Source organism: Poecilia reticulata, chromosome 5 (genome assembly GCF_904066995.2).
Source record: "Poecilia reticulata chromosome 5, P_reticulata-male-v2, whole genome shotgun sequence".
Classification (NCBI taxonomy): Eukaryota; Metazoa; Chordata; class Actinopteri; order Cyprinodontiformes; family Poeciliidae; genus Poecilia; species Poecilia reticulata.
In genome coordinates this window covers 13,038,012-13,055,401 of record NC_088834.1, presented here as the reverse complement: position 1 = coordinate 13,055,401, position 17,390 = coordinate 13,038,012, and the positions used below count along the sequence as shown (strand labels likewise).

General features: G+C 40.4%; 1 protein-coding gene across 5 annotated transcripts; it reads right to left on the bottom strand.

Annotated features, from left to right (window-relative positions):
* Positions 1–1,031: 1,031 nt before the first annotated feature.
* Positions 1,032–16,334, bottom strand: brpf3a (bromodomain and PHD finger containing, 3a). 5 transcript variants are annotated; one of them, XM_081607053.1, is made up of 14 exons: positions 15,889–16,334; positions 13,246–14,763; positions 12,976–13,132; positions 11,705–11,836; positions 10,784–10,912; positions 10,379–10,697; positions 9,011–9,358; positions 7,278–7,823; positions 7,092–7,191; positions 5,953–6,035; positions 5,740–5,837; positions 3,025–3,179; positions 2,793–2,934; positions 1,032–2,031 (listed from the first exon to the last, which is right to left on the bottom strand). In XM_081607053.1, the coding sequence occupies exons 2-14, from the start codon at positions 14,742–14,744 to the stop codon at positions 2,026–2,028; spliced, it is 3,714 nt and encodes a 1,237-aa protein (XP_081463179.1). In that variant the 5' UTR covers positions 14,745–14,763; positions 15,889–16,334; the 3' UTR covers positions 1,032–2,025. The 5 variants fall into 5 exon arrangements, with proteins under 5 accessions (XP_081463179.1, XP_081463178.1, XP_008406860.2 ...); XM_081607052.1 differs by having other exon boundaries at positions 1,032–2,934; positions 5,740–5,813; XM_008408638.3 differs by having other exon boundaries at positions 1,032–2,934; positions 5,740–5,813; positions 10,379–10,691.
* Positions 16,335–17,390: the final 1,056 nt, after the last annotated feature.

Sequence of the window (17,390 nt, the reverse complement as noted above, 5' to 3'; positions counted from 1 at the left end):
GAAAACAGGAAAGATGGAAGGAGGACACAAGATATTTAGACTATAGGGTAAAAAAAATTAGGGAAGGAAGGAGAAGAATATACTCCAATGGGATAAGGAAAGTTATAAAATACAAAGACAGGTCGCTAGCATGGAAGGACAGACACAAGGAGGTAAGGAAGGAGACAGAAGGGGGAAAATGAATACTATTCAGGTGATGGGAGATAAAGTCTTGAAAACCAAATGTTTTCCATACTTTCATTTAGGAGTCTTATTCAATGACCTTATGTAAGAATCCACTACTGTCCTCTTCTGCTCTCCAGTGAGGCTTGACTGACGGACTGGCCCACCAGATCATGGCTGCCCGTTTGCAGATAACGGTAGTCACCCCACTGTTGCCAACTCAGTGACTTTCCTGCTGTAATTTTCAACATTTCAGCCAAAAAAAAAAAAAAAAAGGTATTGGCCAAAATTAGAATCGGCAGGTCAAGCTGTTTAAAGATCAGTAATCTGCAATCTTGATCTTTGACTTGCTACATCAAAACTTTTAGGTTTTGAGTTGTTTACAAAGCCCCAAACACATCAGGAGTTATTTCTACCCCCTAAAGATTTCACATGTCATTATAGACTAACCGCAAGATATTGCATAATAATTGCACGGTTTTGATTTAGTTTTTATAAATAAACATTTGTTCAGCCCCCTGTACTCAGGTATTTCTAGAAAAATAAAATCCAATGGAATAAATTACCTTTAAAAGTCAGGTAATTATCAAAAACAAAGCACTGTATGCAATTTAACTCAGTTAAGTTGCCTACTCCTCAAATCTGAGTTTCATCAGAGTGGAAACAAAAAAACATGCCAAAGGAAACTGAGGATGAGCTTTTATGAGCAGCAGAACACGGTGGAGGCAGCATCATGCTGACTACAAACTCATAGCACAGCTTTCAGGTTTTCCATCTGTCAAAAAACAAATTGCTTTAAATTACATTAAAATTTTGACCAAAGGTCTGTCAGAACCCGATACGTTCTCATAAAAAAACACCACCAGTAGTTGTTTCAAACAGCGTTTATTCCTGTGAGAAAATATTGTCTCAGGCAGACAATAGATCTTGCGGTAGACTTTAAATGACAAGATCAAAAAAATCTGTGCCACCGAGAAAAATGAAAACAATCTGTAGTCTGCTGTCTACAGTCGTGCGTCACCGCGCTTTCTGCTGACATGTTGGTAAAACACCGTCACTACTATAAAGAGCTACTCAGCGTCATACATAAATCTTTTCAATAATTCAGTTTTTTTTTTTAAATAACTCCCTCTACGGCAACAAATTATAAATTAAATTCTATATTTGATTTTTGCATTCCTTAAATTACTTCATGTAAGCGAATATAAACATACATTTACATATTTACAAAACTATACACATGCACTTTTACCACACTGAGATTGTATACATAGATGTATCAGCTGTACATGAACAGATGCAGTAGGTTTTGCCACATATTTGGCTCCAGGAAACACCAATCGTATAGATTTTATTAAAACTAGACCATTTGTGCTTTTCAAGTCTTTCCAGCCAGATTTACTAGCAAAGTTCTTCACCGGTGGGTAATGGCTTTTCTGAATCACCGCTGTAGTGGTATCTGCGCCGACCGCTCTCAGTCTACTATCATATTACAGTTTCACAATATGGAAAATAATCAAACACGAACAAAGTTTCACCAAAAGCGTCTCATAACTGGACCTAAAAGTTGCAAAAATGTTGGCACTGTCAGCTGGAACAAAAATTATTTCAGCTAGAATTGAAGAATTTTACAGGCTAATAAAAATAAACCTTAGAATAAAAGAGATTGAGTTTAAAGAAAATGATAACAATGTGATGACTTTATATTTAGAAAATTAAAACGATTTAAAGAAAATGTTTGGTGGCCTCCACAGAAACCAGATATTTACATACTCCTCACTGTCTGTCTGACTGACCTTCTCCTGTTTCCTCTGCTGAAGAACTCGAATGAAGCTGATAAAAGTGTCGCTATCCACAGTGAAACTATCCCTGAAAAGCCACGCAGAGAGGAAGAAGCCATTACTTGAAGAGCAACGTGAAAAAAGCTAAACCACAGTTTAGATTAAAGATCAACGTCCTGCAGTCTGAAGGCGGCTAAGAAGGGGCAGATTACAAATCTGATAACACCATTCTAACAGTGAAGTAGAATGGTGGAGGGATATTATTTAGAAATATTGAAGCAACCTCTTAAGACATCTGGAAGAAATTTAAAGCTGTGGCACAAACTGATCGTCCAATAAGATGAAGTCTTCTTGGATGATCAGTGAGTCCAGTGTATGTAAACATCTGGTTTCAGCTGCGTGTAAAACTCCAAGTCCAGGTGTGGAACGCATGCTAAGGTGAAACTTTCACACTTCATTATACACAGTGACATTTCAAGAGCAAATACAATCTAAATATGTTTGGAACCATAAGCAATCCCTTTGACACGCATCTCTCTGTCTGGTCTCCACCCACTTTGGCCTGATGCACAAACTTCATATCAACACACAGCAACAGTGGTTGTGGAAAACTCCATTTTTAAAAATGTACATAGAAAATAATTAACAAATTGATTTATGAAAAACATTTATGGAACCTCTACCAAATCCAAGCATAGCAAACCTCCAAACACCATCAGCTTTAGCGGTTTTAAGAACTTTAAAGGAGCTGCTGTGTATTCCCACAAACAGCTCATTTAAGATGATAAAACCCTTTTAAAATAAACTTTATATAAAATTGGAGGGAGTGAAGTTGAGATTTCGTCTCACGTGGTTTAAATGCACCATGGCGCGGTCGTACGCTGTGTGGACCGACTTGCGAACGCTGGGCTTCTTGCCCTCCATCAGGCGCAGCTTGTCTACAGTGTCATCCATCCCCAGCGGCAGCAGCTTGTTTCGAGGGAGCCACTGCCTAAAAACAAACACAGGTAGGTTTGAAACTCAGCCTTTCACATTCAGACTAAAACACCAGGCGTTTGCTAATGTGTCAAATGTATCTTACCAAGTTCTCTTTGTGTCGAAGAAGAGCACCAGGAAGAGCTTGTGGCCTTCGTCAGTGTGCCTCCATTCCCCCAGTTTGAGCACCTCTCCAGGAGGCACTGGGATGGGGATGCCGTTATGGAGCAGTCCTTCCTGAGGCATGTCGGGGTCAACGATCTGCAACAATCACTGAGGTCAGCTGCACGGCTGCTGGTGCTCATTCAGCAGTTAGCTCAGCTCTTTCCACAATGACTCTGAATAACTTTGGCTAGAAACCAAAACAAACCAGCTAAAGTTTCCAAATTTAGATGCAACAAATTCAGGTATTTAACAGGTTTTCAGTTTATTCCTACGATATCTGCACTGAATTTCTACAAAGGACACTAAAAATACAGGTCCTTCTCAAAAAATTAGCATATTGTGATAAAGTTCATTATTTTCTATAATGTAATGATAAAAATGAAACTGTCATATTTTAGATTCATTGCACACCAACTGAAATATTTCAGGTCTTTTATTGTTTTAATACTGATGATTTTGGCGTACAGCTCATGAAAACCCCAAATCCCTGTCTCGAAAAATTTGCATATTTCACCCGACCAATAAAAGAAAAGTGTTTTAATACCAAAAAAGTCAACCTTCAAATAATTATGTTCAGTTATGCACTCAATACTTGGTCAGGAATCCTTTTGTAGCCTTCAAGGCGGCGTGGCATGGAGGCAATCAGCCTGTGGCTCTGCTGAGGTGTTATGGAGCCCAGGATGCTTCGATAGCCTTAAGCTCATCCAGAGTTTTGGGTCTTGGTGTCTCTCAACTTTCTCTTCACAATATCCCACAGATTCTCTATGGGGTTCAGGTCAGGAGAGTTGGCAGGCCAATTGAGCACAGTAACACCATGGTCAGTAAACCAGTGGTTTTGGCACTGTGAGCAGGTGCCAGGTCGTGCTGAAAAATGTAATCTTCATCTCCATAAAGCTTTTCAGCAGATGAAGCATGAAGTGCTCCAAAACCTCCTGATAGCTGCTGCATTGACCTGCCCTTAATAAAACACAGTGGACCAACACCAGCAGCAGACATGGCTCCCCAGACCATCACTGACTGTGGGTACTGGACACTGGACTTCTGGCCTTTTGGCATTTCCTTCTCCCCGGTCTTCCTCCAGACTCTGGCACTTTGATTTCCGAATGACATGCAAAATTTGCTTTCATCCAAATAAAGTACTTTGGACCACTGAGCAACAGTCCAGTGCTGCTTCTCTGTAGCCCAGGTCAGGCGCTTCTGCCGCAGTTTCTAGTTTAAAAGTGGCTTGACCTTTGACCTGGGGAATGCAGCACCTGTAGCCCATTTCCTGCACACGCCTGTGCACGGTGGCTCTGGATGTTTCTACTCCAGACTCAGTCCACTGCTTCCCCCAAGGTCTGGAATCGGCCCTTCTCCACAATCTTCCTCAGGGTCCGGTCACCTCTTCTCGTTGTGCAGCGTTTTCTGCCACACTTTTTCCTTCCCACTGAGGTGCCTTGATACAGCACTCTGCGAACAGCCTATTTGTTCAGAAATTTCTTTCTGTGTCTCACCCTCTTGCTTGAGGGTGTCAATGATGGCCTTCTGGACAGCAGTCAGGTCAGCAGTCTTACACTATGATTGCAGTTTTGAGTAATGAACCAGGCTGGGAGTTTTTAAAAGCCTCAGGAATCTTTTGCAGGTGTTTAGAGTTACTTCGTTGATTCAGATGATCAGGTTCACTGCTCGTCCAGAGAACCTTTTCATGATATGCAAATTTTTTGAGACGGGGATTTTGGGTTTTTATGAGCTGTACGCCAAAATCATCAGTATTAAAACAATAAAAGACCTGAAATATTTCAGTTGGTGTGCAATGAATCTAAAATATATGACAGTTTAATTTTTATCATTACATTATGGAAAATAATTAACTTTATCACAATATGCTAATTTTTTGAGAAGGACCTGTACAAGTAATATGTTTTTAGTCGAGCTAAAATGATTAATTGTGATTAATCGATTATTGAAATAATTGTCAACTAATTTTATAACTGATTAATCACTAACTGGAGCACACCGATTCAAAAAATGACCACTTGCTGAAATAACAACATAGTCAGAGCAGTTAATTAAAACTGTACAAAAAATTATAGACATTATGAGTAAAAAAAAACAAAAAACCTTTGTTTCTTTTCCTTTGCTCAGTTCAGATTTACCAAAGGAATGCCATGGTATTGCATTTTAGGCAATAAAATGTTTATTTTGTTGTTTAAAATAGGGATTGGATTATTTTATTGTATTTCTAATATTGCATAAAAAAGGCAAAAAACACGAGAATGTACCATTTAAAAAAGAAAATCTGATTTTGTCAGAATTATCTAGTTTAATCAATTACTAAATAATTTAGTTTCACCCCTATTTTACATATGGAATCCATGTGTTTTTATTTTATTTTATACATCATTTTCCATCTTACAGAAAAAAAGATCAACCCTATTTATGTTAAATATTATGTTTATCTTTATTTTAAATCCTAAATATAGAACTAAAATGGCAGTTCTTTAAAAATTTCCAATAGTAGATATTTATCTAAAGTTATAAGTTGTCTTATTTTAAAAACCCATGTGGTATTTGTGGCTCTAAACGAGTTTCATTTGTCTGCTACGACAGTAAAAATGGCTCTTTGGGGTGTAAAGGCTGCAGCCCCCTGGGTTAGCTGTACACAGCAGGAACTCACCATTGCTGGATACGACGGGTATCCTCGACATTTCGCCCAAACCAAGTCCAGTGGTGAAAGTTCGGTCTCACTATCTATAGACAGAAGCGCAGACTTCCCTGTGAACAGGACGCTCCATTAATAGTCCTCATCTCTATTCACTGCAGCTTAAAAAATGAGAGTTTATTCAAACTGTATGGCATGCAATCACGTTTGGTACAACATGATACACACCAGAGCTGGAGATGTCTCCATTTTCCTTGCTGGGAACCTTGGCCAGAGCTGGCTTACCTCGACTGCGTTTGGGAGGGGAAGCACTACACACGAGAGAAGCAGTAAACATGGATCATTTTTACCTTGGAGCTAATAAAGTCAGTACTAACATAGTTCTAACAAAATGTCTAACATAGATTTAAAGATTTCCTTTGTACTGAATGTTTTTATTCAAGTTTTCATTGAATTTTCAGAAGCATTGATCCTTTTTGTCACATTTATTATTACAGCTAAAGGTTATATTATATTGAGGTTTTATGTTTCTTAACCAAGTTTTCTCTGAGACACAAGATCTGAACTAGACTAAAGGCATTTCAGGACGAGATCAAGCATTTTTTTTTATTAAGACATAGAAATGATCCCACTGTCTTCTAACTGAACCACAAATGGCTACATTTGTATTATTTGGAGAACAATACAAATTTGGTAAACCCTACTGTAGTCCTCCATTAAATTTGGCTAAATAAAGCAGCCATTTTAATAGAAAGTGTGGCACAAATCATGTTATTAATAACATCGAACGGATCCTACAGGAATTTTCTAATTTATTAAAACAAACGCCGACTATGACCTGATTTTTCATGTAAATGTTCTTTAACACCACCACCGGACAATAAATCAATAACATGCATCACACTTGTGATGCATGTGATCAAAATCAATAGAAAATTCTGTAATTTCACTGAACTCTGACTCAGAACCGCACAGCATTCTGGGAGGTGGAGGCAGAGGAAAGGCTTTAGCCGCTCAACTTCTCACGGCCAGACGAGCAAAGTTGGTGGAATCAACTGACTCATTCTTTGGTTACCTAGCAACAACTTGTGAGTAACTAGCGCAGCAGTTTCGTGTTTCACTACTGTCCCTCATAACTCCTTATAAATAAAAACAGGTGTGGAGTGAAAACTGTGGATAAAACAGGAAAGGTCACACCACCAGTTTGGAAGTATTTCAGATATTTAAGACCAAAAAAACTAATCAATAATCATCAATATGGCCTGATATGAAACACGTATAATGTGATAGGTTTTACAGTCCAGCCCTTCCACCACTACGCTGGTATGAAGTTATTCGGTTCATTGCGTCTGATGTCCTGTACTCACGTTAGGTTTGGGTCATCATCCTCCTCCTCCTCCTCCTCATCATCATCATCATCGGCACCTCCATCTTGGTTTCTAGACATGTGCTTTCCATTCGTGAGTGCTAGAAAAACCAAACATTGAAACTGATCAAAGATGACCTTTCTGAGCAGCCTAATGTGTACAGTGTAGGGATGTGTCCTGCCTTACCTTCTTCTCTGGGGGTTGCAGTCGGTTTGTCATGTTCGCTCTCGGTGCTGGGGCCTCTGGACCTCAGGTGGTGTGAGGAGGGAGAGGAAGGAGCGGGAGAGGCGTTGGGGGTAGGAGGTAAGGCGGTGATGTTCTCACTGGGGGGATTTGAATCGACGGCAGCGCTGTCCAGCCCGTTGGTCTTCTCTTCAGATGTTTTCCCATTTTGCCACTGGGACAACTTGTTTTTTCTTGCCCCGTTTTTAGCTTTCTTAAACAACACGGACGTGCGCCGGCCGACTCCAACCAGCGGCAGAGCCGGAGGCGAGCCGAGCGGCGTCACCTCGTGAACAGCCTCTGATTGGGAAGATGGCGTTTCTCCAACTTCGGCCTCATCCTCACCTTGGCTTTTGCTGCCGCTGCGCGAGGACCTCTGACGCTTGTAGGAGCGCCCAGGTGACCTCTGACCTCCGGTTACAATGCCCAGGACAGGTGGTTCCAGGGGAGCATCTCCTGGTAGAGGTGACGACACTGGACAGGTGAGTTCAAGAACGGGCGGCGAGTCATCTGCATCAGGGAGAAATCAGTCAGAATATTTAAAAATATAGTTGTTGGTTTTTTTTACACAAATATTTAGCCATTTACTGGATTCACTCAGTAATCTGACCTCTTCTAATCAATGCTGATAAAAATGTCTTCATCATGATCAATAGACTGTTAAATAATGTCCACATACAATCTTTATGACTACAAAACATAATTTAGATGCAAGTCCAGCTTTTTAAAATGCAGATCATATTCTGATATCCTTACAACTCAATAAGCTTTTGATATTAATACTTTATTCATGATTAAGCATAACATTAAGCAAAAGTTATTTTATTATAATTCCTTACCTCCTTAATAATAAACTAAAAGTGCAATATTATTAAAAAAAAAGAAAAAAAAAGTTTTTGCTTTTATTATAAAACACTTTATAATATACGCAAAGGTATGCTGACCTGTAAAATTTGTTAAATAAATAAAATGTTCTTACAAAGTTTATTTTACTAGTAGATTTATATAGAAAAGTGATCTTTATATCAATCCTAACAAATACATTTCAGGATGATTTAATTTCCTTACCAGGGAAAACATCACTCTACAAAATAAAATTATAAAGTGTTAAAATAATAAGAGTTTTCCTACATCAAGCTCTAAGCTGGCAGGGCAAATTTGTTGTAGTTTTTTTTTTTTGTGGTTGTGCACAAAATGATTCCAGCATTAAGTAGAGCCCAGGTGAATTTTAAATTGATCAAATCTAGATCCAGGCATTAAGTCTGGTAGTTTATCTAAGGCGTCCAATCAGATCTTCAAAGTTTCCTCCACTTGGTGTTAATTCTTTATTTTTCTTCCCAAACTACTAAAAAAGTTTGAGAACTCCAAAATGTGCACCTATGTTTACGATAAGTAAACATTTCGAAGACATCTTCACGCTATCGACATGCTAAACGTTTAATTGTTCGATTCCTTTCAAAAATCCCCTTGAAGTGGTCAACATTTTACATTTGATTGTTTTGTTCTTTACTTAATTAAATGTTCAGACATATTAGTGTCATTACAAATAAAATAATTATTGTTGTTCAATAATTTATTTTTTTTTAATCTATTCCTGTCATTCCTTCTAATAAAATATGCAGCAAGGACTTACAGATTTAACATATTATTTTTATTGTTAATCTATAATAATGATAAAAATGCTGTGATGATCCTACCTGACCCAGAGTTTGGCACGTCAGACAAAGGCTCAGTATCAACGTCCACCTTGTCTTTTATCTTTATTTTTTCCTTCTGTTCCTTCTTCCTCTTCTTCTTCTTCTCCTCCTCCTCCTCCTCTTCATCATCGTCGTTGTCCTTGTTATTTCCGTTGACAGGCTGAACGTTTTGCTGCTGGCTCATCTTCTGCCTCAGAGCGTTAATCTCCCGGCGCAGCAGCCGGATGCGTTTGGTGCGGCCGCCGCTCGTTCGCATCGACGTCACCATGTCCAGTTTCTCCAGTAAGGCCTTCAGCTGCTCCTCTGTGGTCAAGTGCAGCCTGTTTCCAGGGTCCAGCACAGAGTCGACTGTGGAGAGAGAAACAAACAGTGATCAAGGTCAGTGGTTTACATACGCTCATCACAGGCATGAACAACATTAGTTTTAAAATACCTTCATACTGCATAGGGTCAAAAATAAATATGTAACCTCCACTAATATTTGGAGAAATGTCCTTTAAACTGCAGAAAAAGCTAGATCTAGTTTATGTAGACGTAAACAAAATCCTAGCACAATTGTGCCTCAATATTAGACCAACTTCATTCAGAAAAATGAAGTTTTATTGTCAGAGGAAACAAAGATTAAGGAGGTCAGCACTGGAGGGTTTCAACCTGAAGAACACTACCAACTGTGAAGCATGGTGGCGCTAAACAGCAACCTTAATGCTTCCTGTGCCTAGACCAATCAAAATGCTTGAAAGAATGCATTACGCCAGCCAATCAGTGATGACTCATTGGAAAAAAAAAAAAAAGTCAGACAATCTGCAGCTTTGAATTTTCAGCTGTTTGTTTTAAGGGTGATGAATATCTGGAGGTCAGGGAGAAGCAGCTCGTTAAAAATGTCCACTGTTTAAATTTTTATGTAAAATTTTACATTTTAAAATGTGTCTCTAATGTCCGTCTATCCAAGTTTTTTTCATAAAGACTGATTTATGTGATCATGCAGTTATACTTTTAACCACGTGGATCATAGAAACTTCACAATAAAATCTAAAAATGTAAAGTATATGTGTGCTCTTGTGGCGCAGGGGTTAAGCACAGTCCACATATGGAGGCCTCAGTCCTTGACGTGGCCGTCGCAGGTTCGATTCCCGGCCTGGCGACCTTTGCCGAATGTCTTCTCCTTCTCTCATTACCCACTTTCCTGTCAACTAACTATCAAATAAAGGCCACAAGAGCTGATAAAACCTTTTTAAAATTTTTTTTTTAAGTATATAATAACTCAACACTGAAAATGATCACCAGGACAATCATTGTCATGCGCTGTATCTCACCAGCGCTGAATTTATAGAGTGCTTAGGAAAGAGTACAACTCATTTTTCAGCTCACCGTCCTCCCATGTGCACTGATAGAAGCCGTGTTTGTTCGGTGCCTCAGGCAGATGCATGCCAGTGCTGGGGTCAAGGCCGATGCTCTGATACTGCCTCTGAGCGTGACGCAGAACGGCTCCCCCCACTTCCCTCAGCTGTAAGGCTGTCTTGTGGAACAAAGTGTCCTTGGAGTTGTATTTGAGGCAATTGGAAATCATCAGCTCAAAGTCTTTCTCCAGGTCCCCAATGGAGCAGTAGGCGTGTCCCTCCAGTTTGCTTCGCATCGTTGAGAAGTCCATGGGTTCGGATATAAACTCGAGGTAATCTGGGACCTCAGTATAAAATTCAAAATAAAAATGTTAGCCGGTCATACTCGCAGGAAACATTTGTTAAATAAAACGTGTATTTCAGGAACTCCACCAACCTCTGACAGATTGACTGGCTGAGAGAAGATTTTGGCCGAGTCCTTCTCCTGTAGTTGGTCCAAAGTGGATTTGAGAAGCACCTGTGCAGGAGTCAGTGACAGTTCAAGGGCAGCCTGCTGGATTTTCATCTGATGACGTAGAAACACAGCAGAGAGCAGAGAAAATTAAAGGTTATTCTTTAAGACTTAAACTAATAAATGTTACAAAGGGATAGTTTAAACCTCTTAATATTTAATCATACAGAATATAAATCATTTTCTGTATTATATATACGTGATGTTTTCAAAGCCAAAAATTTGTCAATTTATTAATATTTTGACTGGCGAATGAGAAATGAGAGTGTCCGAAGACAGTCCAGTAGACTGGGTTTCATTAGGGATCAAAATTGCAACATTTGTTGCATCTTGATCTGGTGCGGTTCACTTTCTCACTGCACTGTTTCAACCGATCCAAATTAATAGAAAAACCTGTTCCGCTTCTTGCCTGTGGTGGCGCTGTACCAAGAACCACAGAGGTAAATGACACAAAAACCTTTGAAGAAGACATGAGCGCAACTCTCCTCTTCACAAAATGACAAGAAAATGAAATGATGTCAGTTTTAGCAGGATTTCTATTTTGTCTTCGGTAAAAGACCAAGAGCCATTTCTCCTGCTAGCGCTAGGTCTGCTTAGGTTGTATTTACCCAGAATGCCCTGCACTGTAGTCCACTTCCTGGTTTTGGACCGCTTGGTATTCACATATGCATTCGAACGGCACCAAACTTCACTTCAACCAGAGATCAAGGTTTTTGTCTTTTTTTTTTTTTTTATCTGCATCAGAGATCGATTGCGTATTCACATCTCCCCAAACAAACTGGACTGTTGTAAATGAACTCTAAGTGATAAGGAACTGTTTTAAGAAACACATCCCTCCTCCTTTACCTGTTCTCTTTTAAGCCTCTCTCTCTTACGGATGAGTTCCACTAGAAGTCGAGCTCTTTCCAGGTCTTGCCTTAACTTCTGCCAGTATCGTAACTCCTCTCTCGCAGCACTTAGCTTCTCATCGGGTTCCTTCTGAACATCGAAGTAAAGGCACAAAAGGTATTTGCTGTTAATTCTTCAAGTATGAATAATATCTCCTGCAGAATTTGTTATGAGGAAGTGATAAAGTTTGTTAATACTGGGATGAAAACCTATAGTTAAAACTTCTGCTAGTGGCATTGAGTCCACAGAGTTTTGGTGCTACTTCTTCAAACAATGAGACAAACATAAATCTAAACAGTGTGATGTGCATTTGTACTCGGTCCCCTTTTTTCTGATGCTACTAAATAAAATACAAATGCAAGCAAGATGTGGTCATCCACCTAAATCGACAAGCTGGGCAAAATTAGTATTAAACCAAAAACTCTGAAGGAGCTGCAGATATCCATTGCTTAGATGGAAGAATGTATGGAGAACACATGTATTAGTTCAGCAATCCACAAATCTGACCTTCATGGAGCATTAGCAAGAAAAAAGCCATTAAAAAGACTTGGGTCGAGTTGGTAATAAGCCTACATGGCAAGACGCTTTGTGTGTTCTTCAACGAGCCTAAACATAAAACAAAAGCTTCAATAGATTTATATTGGTGAAACATTTATTATTACATCTCTGAATGGAAGGTAATTCCATCATTTCAATCAGCTAGGTGACTGATTAGATTTGAACAAGTCTAGTTTGGATCAAAGCAAACTGACGTGTTAAAATGGCTTAGTCAAAGTCCAAACCAAAATCAACTGACTCTTTCGCAAAACTTAAAATAATAATAAATATTAAAAAAACGCTATCCGTCCAATCTGACTGAGATAATAGAAAAGGAAAGTAGCTCTACAAATAAACTCTTTTTGGATTGTGGTGGACATTGAATTTAATACATTGCACATCATACTATTAAGATTATTAATTTGCATAAACTTTTGAAAACCCATGTATCTACTTCCTTCCACATGACATTTAGACAGTGCTTTGTGTCGGTTTATCCAATAAAATACATTGAAGTTTGTGGTTGTATCACAGGAAAATGAGAAAAAAAGTTCAAGAAGTAGTAAGACATCTGTAAGGTACTGTATATTATTGAAACACTTTGATTGTGTTTGAAAACATTGAGGGGTTAAGCTTCATGTATTGTAGAAGAACTGAATGAAAAGAAGAAAACAGAGGGCAGCTGTGCTCACCTGCTCTGCGGCCTTGTGAGTCTGTAGATGGGAATGAAGTCGGCGTATTAAAGGCATGCCATTTCGAGACTGTCTTTTCAGCAGCCAATAATTATGAAGTCTCTGCATGAACTGATTTTTTCTCTGTACTTCAACTCCTGTGCAGATCTTGTTTAGCCTGTGATGAACAATGTAACAGTTACTTATTAAAAGGTGATTTTATAGCGGAATGTAAAAATACTTTAATGTAAGAAGATGGAAAATAATTCAAGAAGTCTGTATAAGTCTGACCTGTGAGAGGGGATCTGAGGCACAAGCAGCACAGGAACATTCGAACGCCGTGTCGACCCAGACCCTTTAGTGTTCTTCTTCTTCTGGCCTTTGGTTGGCTTCTTGTTGGTTGGTGACGGAGGGCTCTGAGTATATGACCTCTGGCCCCGACTGCCCCGCCCTCCCACCAGTCGTCCTTCCACAGACTCATCCCCGGACGCATCCCGCCGAGACCCGACAGGGGAGTGATTCTCGCAGAAAGCTGTCTTCTTCACAGAGAAGGTGGTGCCGTTGACGCCGGTCTCTCGGACCGGGTCTATTTTCATGAACAGTCCTGCCTTCTGGGCGCAGGTCACATGAAAAGCTCTGTAACAGTTCGCTTTGTGGCACTGGATAGAAGCTCCCCTGCCTTTCTGCTTACAGAGGTAACACGTGAGCTTCCAGCGAGCTGTGGGGATGTTCTTCACCCCCTCAACGGGCTCCAAGAACACCGTGTTGGCAAAGCATACCTCGGGGATCCATATGGCACAGACGACGTGGGCCCACCGTCCGTCGCTCGTCTGTTTGAAGGCACCTCCTCGGTTGGGGCAGAGTACACAGTCTACAGGGCGGGAGGGGGACTGCAGGCAGCAGCGGCACAGCCACTGGCCTTCAGGTACGTAGGGCACACCGTAGCACTCCTGGTGGACGGCCAGGTTGCAGATGTCACAGAACAGGATGACGTTACTGTTCAGACACTCATCGTCCAGGCAGACGCAGCAGAAGGCGTCCTCATCGACTGCGTTCTGAGATAAAGCCTGGCTGCGTGACTCCAGGACGGACTCCCTCTCCAGGCGGTCGATCAGAAGCTCAAACGTGTCTGGAGACACAGACGCATGGCCGTCACACACCCTCTTTTGGTTCACCATCTCCAGCCAAGCCAGGTCCTCCTCGTCCATGTCGTACTCAGCCACATTGTCCTGCTCCTCCCCGGACTTCTCTATGTAGCGGTAATAGGCTGCCGGGAGAGGAGGCGCTTCACAGGGGGAAACGGAGCTCAGCTCGCGGAAGGTGGGCTCCGGCAGGGGGCTTTGGTGGGACGGGTGCTGGAAGGAACAAGAAGATCCTGTTTGCTGCTGTGAGCCAGACCGCTGGTTCTGCTGAGATGTATTTTTACCACTCCTTCGGCTCTTGTTGTTAGGTTTCCTCCATGATCTGTTTTTACCTTGCATTTGCTCGCTGTTCTCCTTGTTGCTGTTACACTCTGCAATGTCCTGAGCCATCATCTCATCCTCTGTGATGACCGGGAGAGGATCTGTGATGTTAATCCGATGGAGTCTTCCATCGAGATCCACTTCCACAATTTTCTGGGCCTGAGCGTACGTCAGAGTCTCCCGGGACGGGGAGAGCTGCAGTCGATAAGGCGAGGGAGGCCTCGGTTGACCCACCTGTCTACCTCTTCCTCTCCCCCTGCCTCGACCCCTTCCCATTTTGAGTCCTCTAGCAGTCGTCTCACATTCCCACCTATTCAGTCTCCGCATGAGACTTTACTCCTGCTTTCTAAAGGATAAAAAGAAAGAATGACATGATTCAAGTTTCTGCAAAAACACTGATGTTCTACTTTCAAGAAGTAGCAGTACAAAAAGCCTTAAAATTGTTGAATATTTCAATCCGGCTGTGTAACCTCATGCAAAAATGTCATGTTAAAGCATTCAATGTCAGTATATTTATTCAGAGGGATAAAATGCCATCCCAATAAATAATTGTTTTATTTATTGGGATAATAATTGCATATAATTGCACATAATTGCAAATAATTGCATATTTTGTTTACATATTACTGTAATAATTAAAATAGTCTAGATATATAATGAATTTCTATTTAACTGACAATTTATTTTGATGCTTAAATGTTTTTGGAGTAAGTGCAACAGTCTTAGAAAGTAATATAAACAATAAACTACGAAATGTCGCATTTATTTCTAAGTAATTAATGTATTGAATGACAAAATTTTTTGCTTTACATTTTAACTTTATTCCAATATGTATTTTATTATCGAAAACTATAGTTAATATGTAAAAAGGGCTCAAGTCTTGCGCTTCGCTCTGTAATAACAGTTTGTTACCTCAACCAACCTTGCTGCACAAACACAAATACAGCATATAACTGCTTACATGCGTTTATCTCTGCTTTCTTCCTATTGGTCCCTCTAAGCAATCTGTGACGTGACTGTATGTCCATGTGACCAATCACAAGACAGCACCGTGTTTTTTTCCCATCTTGTTGCTGTGCATAGTTAGGTTGTAGAGTGCTAAATACCAGCCCAAGCAGCTAACATCTGTCAGCCATTTTAGGCGCACAACAGTAGAGACAGCGCTTGTGTTGCAAGTTCATTAGCAGCCCAATTATACATTCAAACAGCAACCAGAGAGCAGGTGCTCTCTACTGCAACGTGCCTTAATGTATTGACTAATAGCACGTATACACTAGATCACCACAAAGACGCCGAGCAACGTTTCTGGTATTTCTTTGTGCTCCAGACCCCTGAAAAAGACTTGTCTCTACCGTGTCTGAGGTGATAACGTTGCTCGGTCGGACAGGACACACGAATATAGAGCGACAAAACGGCAGTTATTCTAAACGGTGCTGAAAATGTCGAGAAAATAATCACCCGCCCAGCTTACCTTGATGAACCGTCCTCTGCGGTGCCAAGCAGGGGGGGAAAACTGCACCTGGCTAAATGTCAGCTAGTGACAGACTCCGACCGAGGCGGACATGCTAGCCGTTAGCAGCGTCATCTTCAGCGGTCCGCTTCTCCGCCGCCGCTCCGCTTCGGCACACGAACTCCGCCCGGTTTCATTGGCGCGACTTCAGCCTTTGGAACGACGGCGGTGGGAAACTCTGGGACGGCGAAATCCCAAAGATATCAATTTAAAGTACCTAGGATGAGGCTAAATATTCAGTCAAGATGGCTTAAAAAATACGCCCCTTCAGGAAAAAAAAAATCACCTCGGCCAATTGTTGGTCGCCGCTTTACCTCGCACGCGACGCGCACCGGTTAACGGTTGGTCCGAAAGACCAATCGGACTCATCGGAGTCTTTTTGGAGCTCATCACCGAAAAAAGCGATGGGAAAAGCAACGGGACGGCTACTGCGCGCCCTCTGGCCTCGTCTTCGTCCACGGCCACCTTACCACACACCTTATTCACTCCTACAGTGCATGTGTACCACTTCATATTTAATTAATATGTAACGTCAGCAAAACATGATAAAATGGTTTTAGATCAGTTAATTTATATTGCGCAAATTCACAACATGACTTCTCAAGCTTACGGCACTTTACAGAAAATTAGTCTTTATCAAACACTGCAGTCAAGTTCAGTTTATTATTCAAATTGGCTACAAAAAAGCAGAGTTGGTTCGTAGTAACCAGTTACATTCAGTTACAATTACATGAGTAACTTTTTTTTGGCCGGGGGGGATGTACTTTTAGAAGTATTTTTACTACGCTGTACTTTTTACTTTTACTTTAGTAATTTTATTATCAAGTATTGCTACTCTTACTGTGAGTAACTTCCTTAAGTTACATTATGGGTAGAGTATCCAGAAATTTAATTAAACTTAATTATCCAGAAATTATTCAGTGCACTAAATAAAGAACAAGGTTGTTTTAACCAAACAATATCACCAGACACAGACACATTTAACATTTTATAGGTTCTGTATTGAAAAGAAAAAAAAAGAGTTGGAAAAATGTGTTGTTATTTTGTAATTATGGCGTTTATAGAAAATGTTTCCACATATCTTTATGTTTTGGTCTGTCTAATGGTGCAATTTTTAAATATTAAATCATTTATCTTTTGATCAGTTACTCAGTACTTGAGTTGCCTTTTTACCAAGTACTTTTTTGCTCTTACTTGACTAATTTCTTTCTACATTTTACAAGTAGTGCTACACTCTTACGAGTGCTATACTTGACTAGTATGTAGCAGGAGCAGAAAGAAAAAAACTCCCCTTTAACAGGAATAAACCTCCAGCATATTTGAGAAGACAGATCAAACACACACAAAAATTATTATAACACTCCCTTTTGGCAAGCATTTGGAAAATTTGTTTATTTCGCTACAAGTGTAAGAAAAAACACATTGTGGGCTCAACAACAGAACTGACTTTGTGGGTTGCTTCA

Coding starts and splice junctions, on each gene's coding strand:
- brpf3a (XM_081607051.1), bottom strand. CDS start 14,744: ATGCGGAGACTGAATAGGTGGGAATGTGAGACGACTGCTAGAGGACTC. Junction 5,838..5,952: donor TGGAGACATCTCCAGCTCTG/GTGTGTATCATG, acceptor TCCTGTTCACAG/GGAAGTCTGCGCTTCTGTCT. Junction 3,180..5,739: donor ACCCGTCGTATCCAGCAATG/GTGAGTTCCTGC, acceptor TGATTGTTGCAG/ATCGTTGACCCCGACATGCC.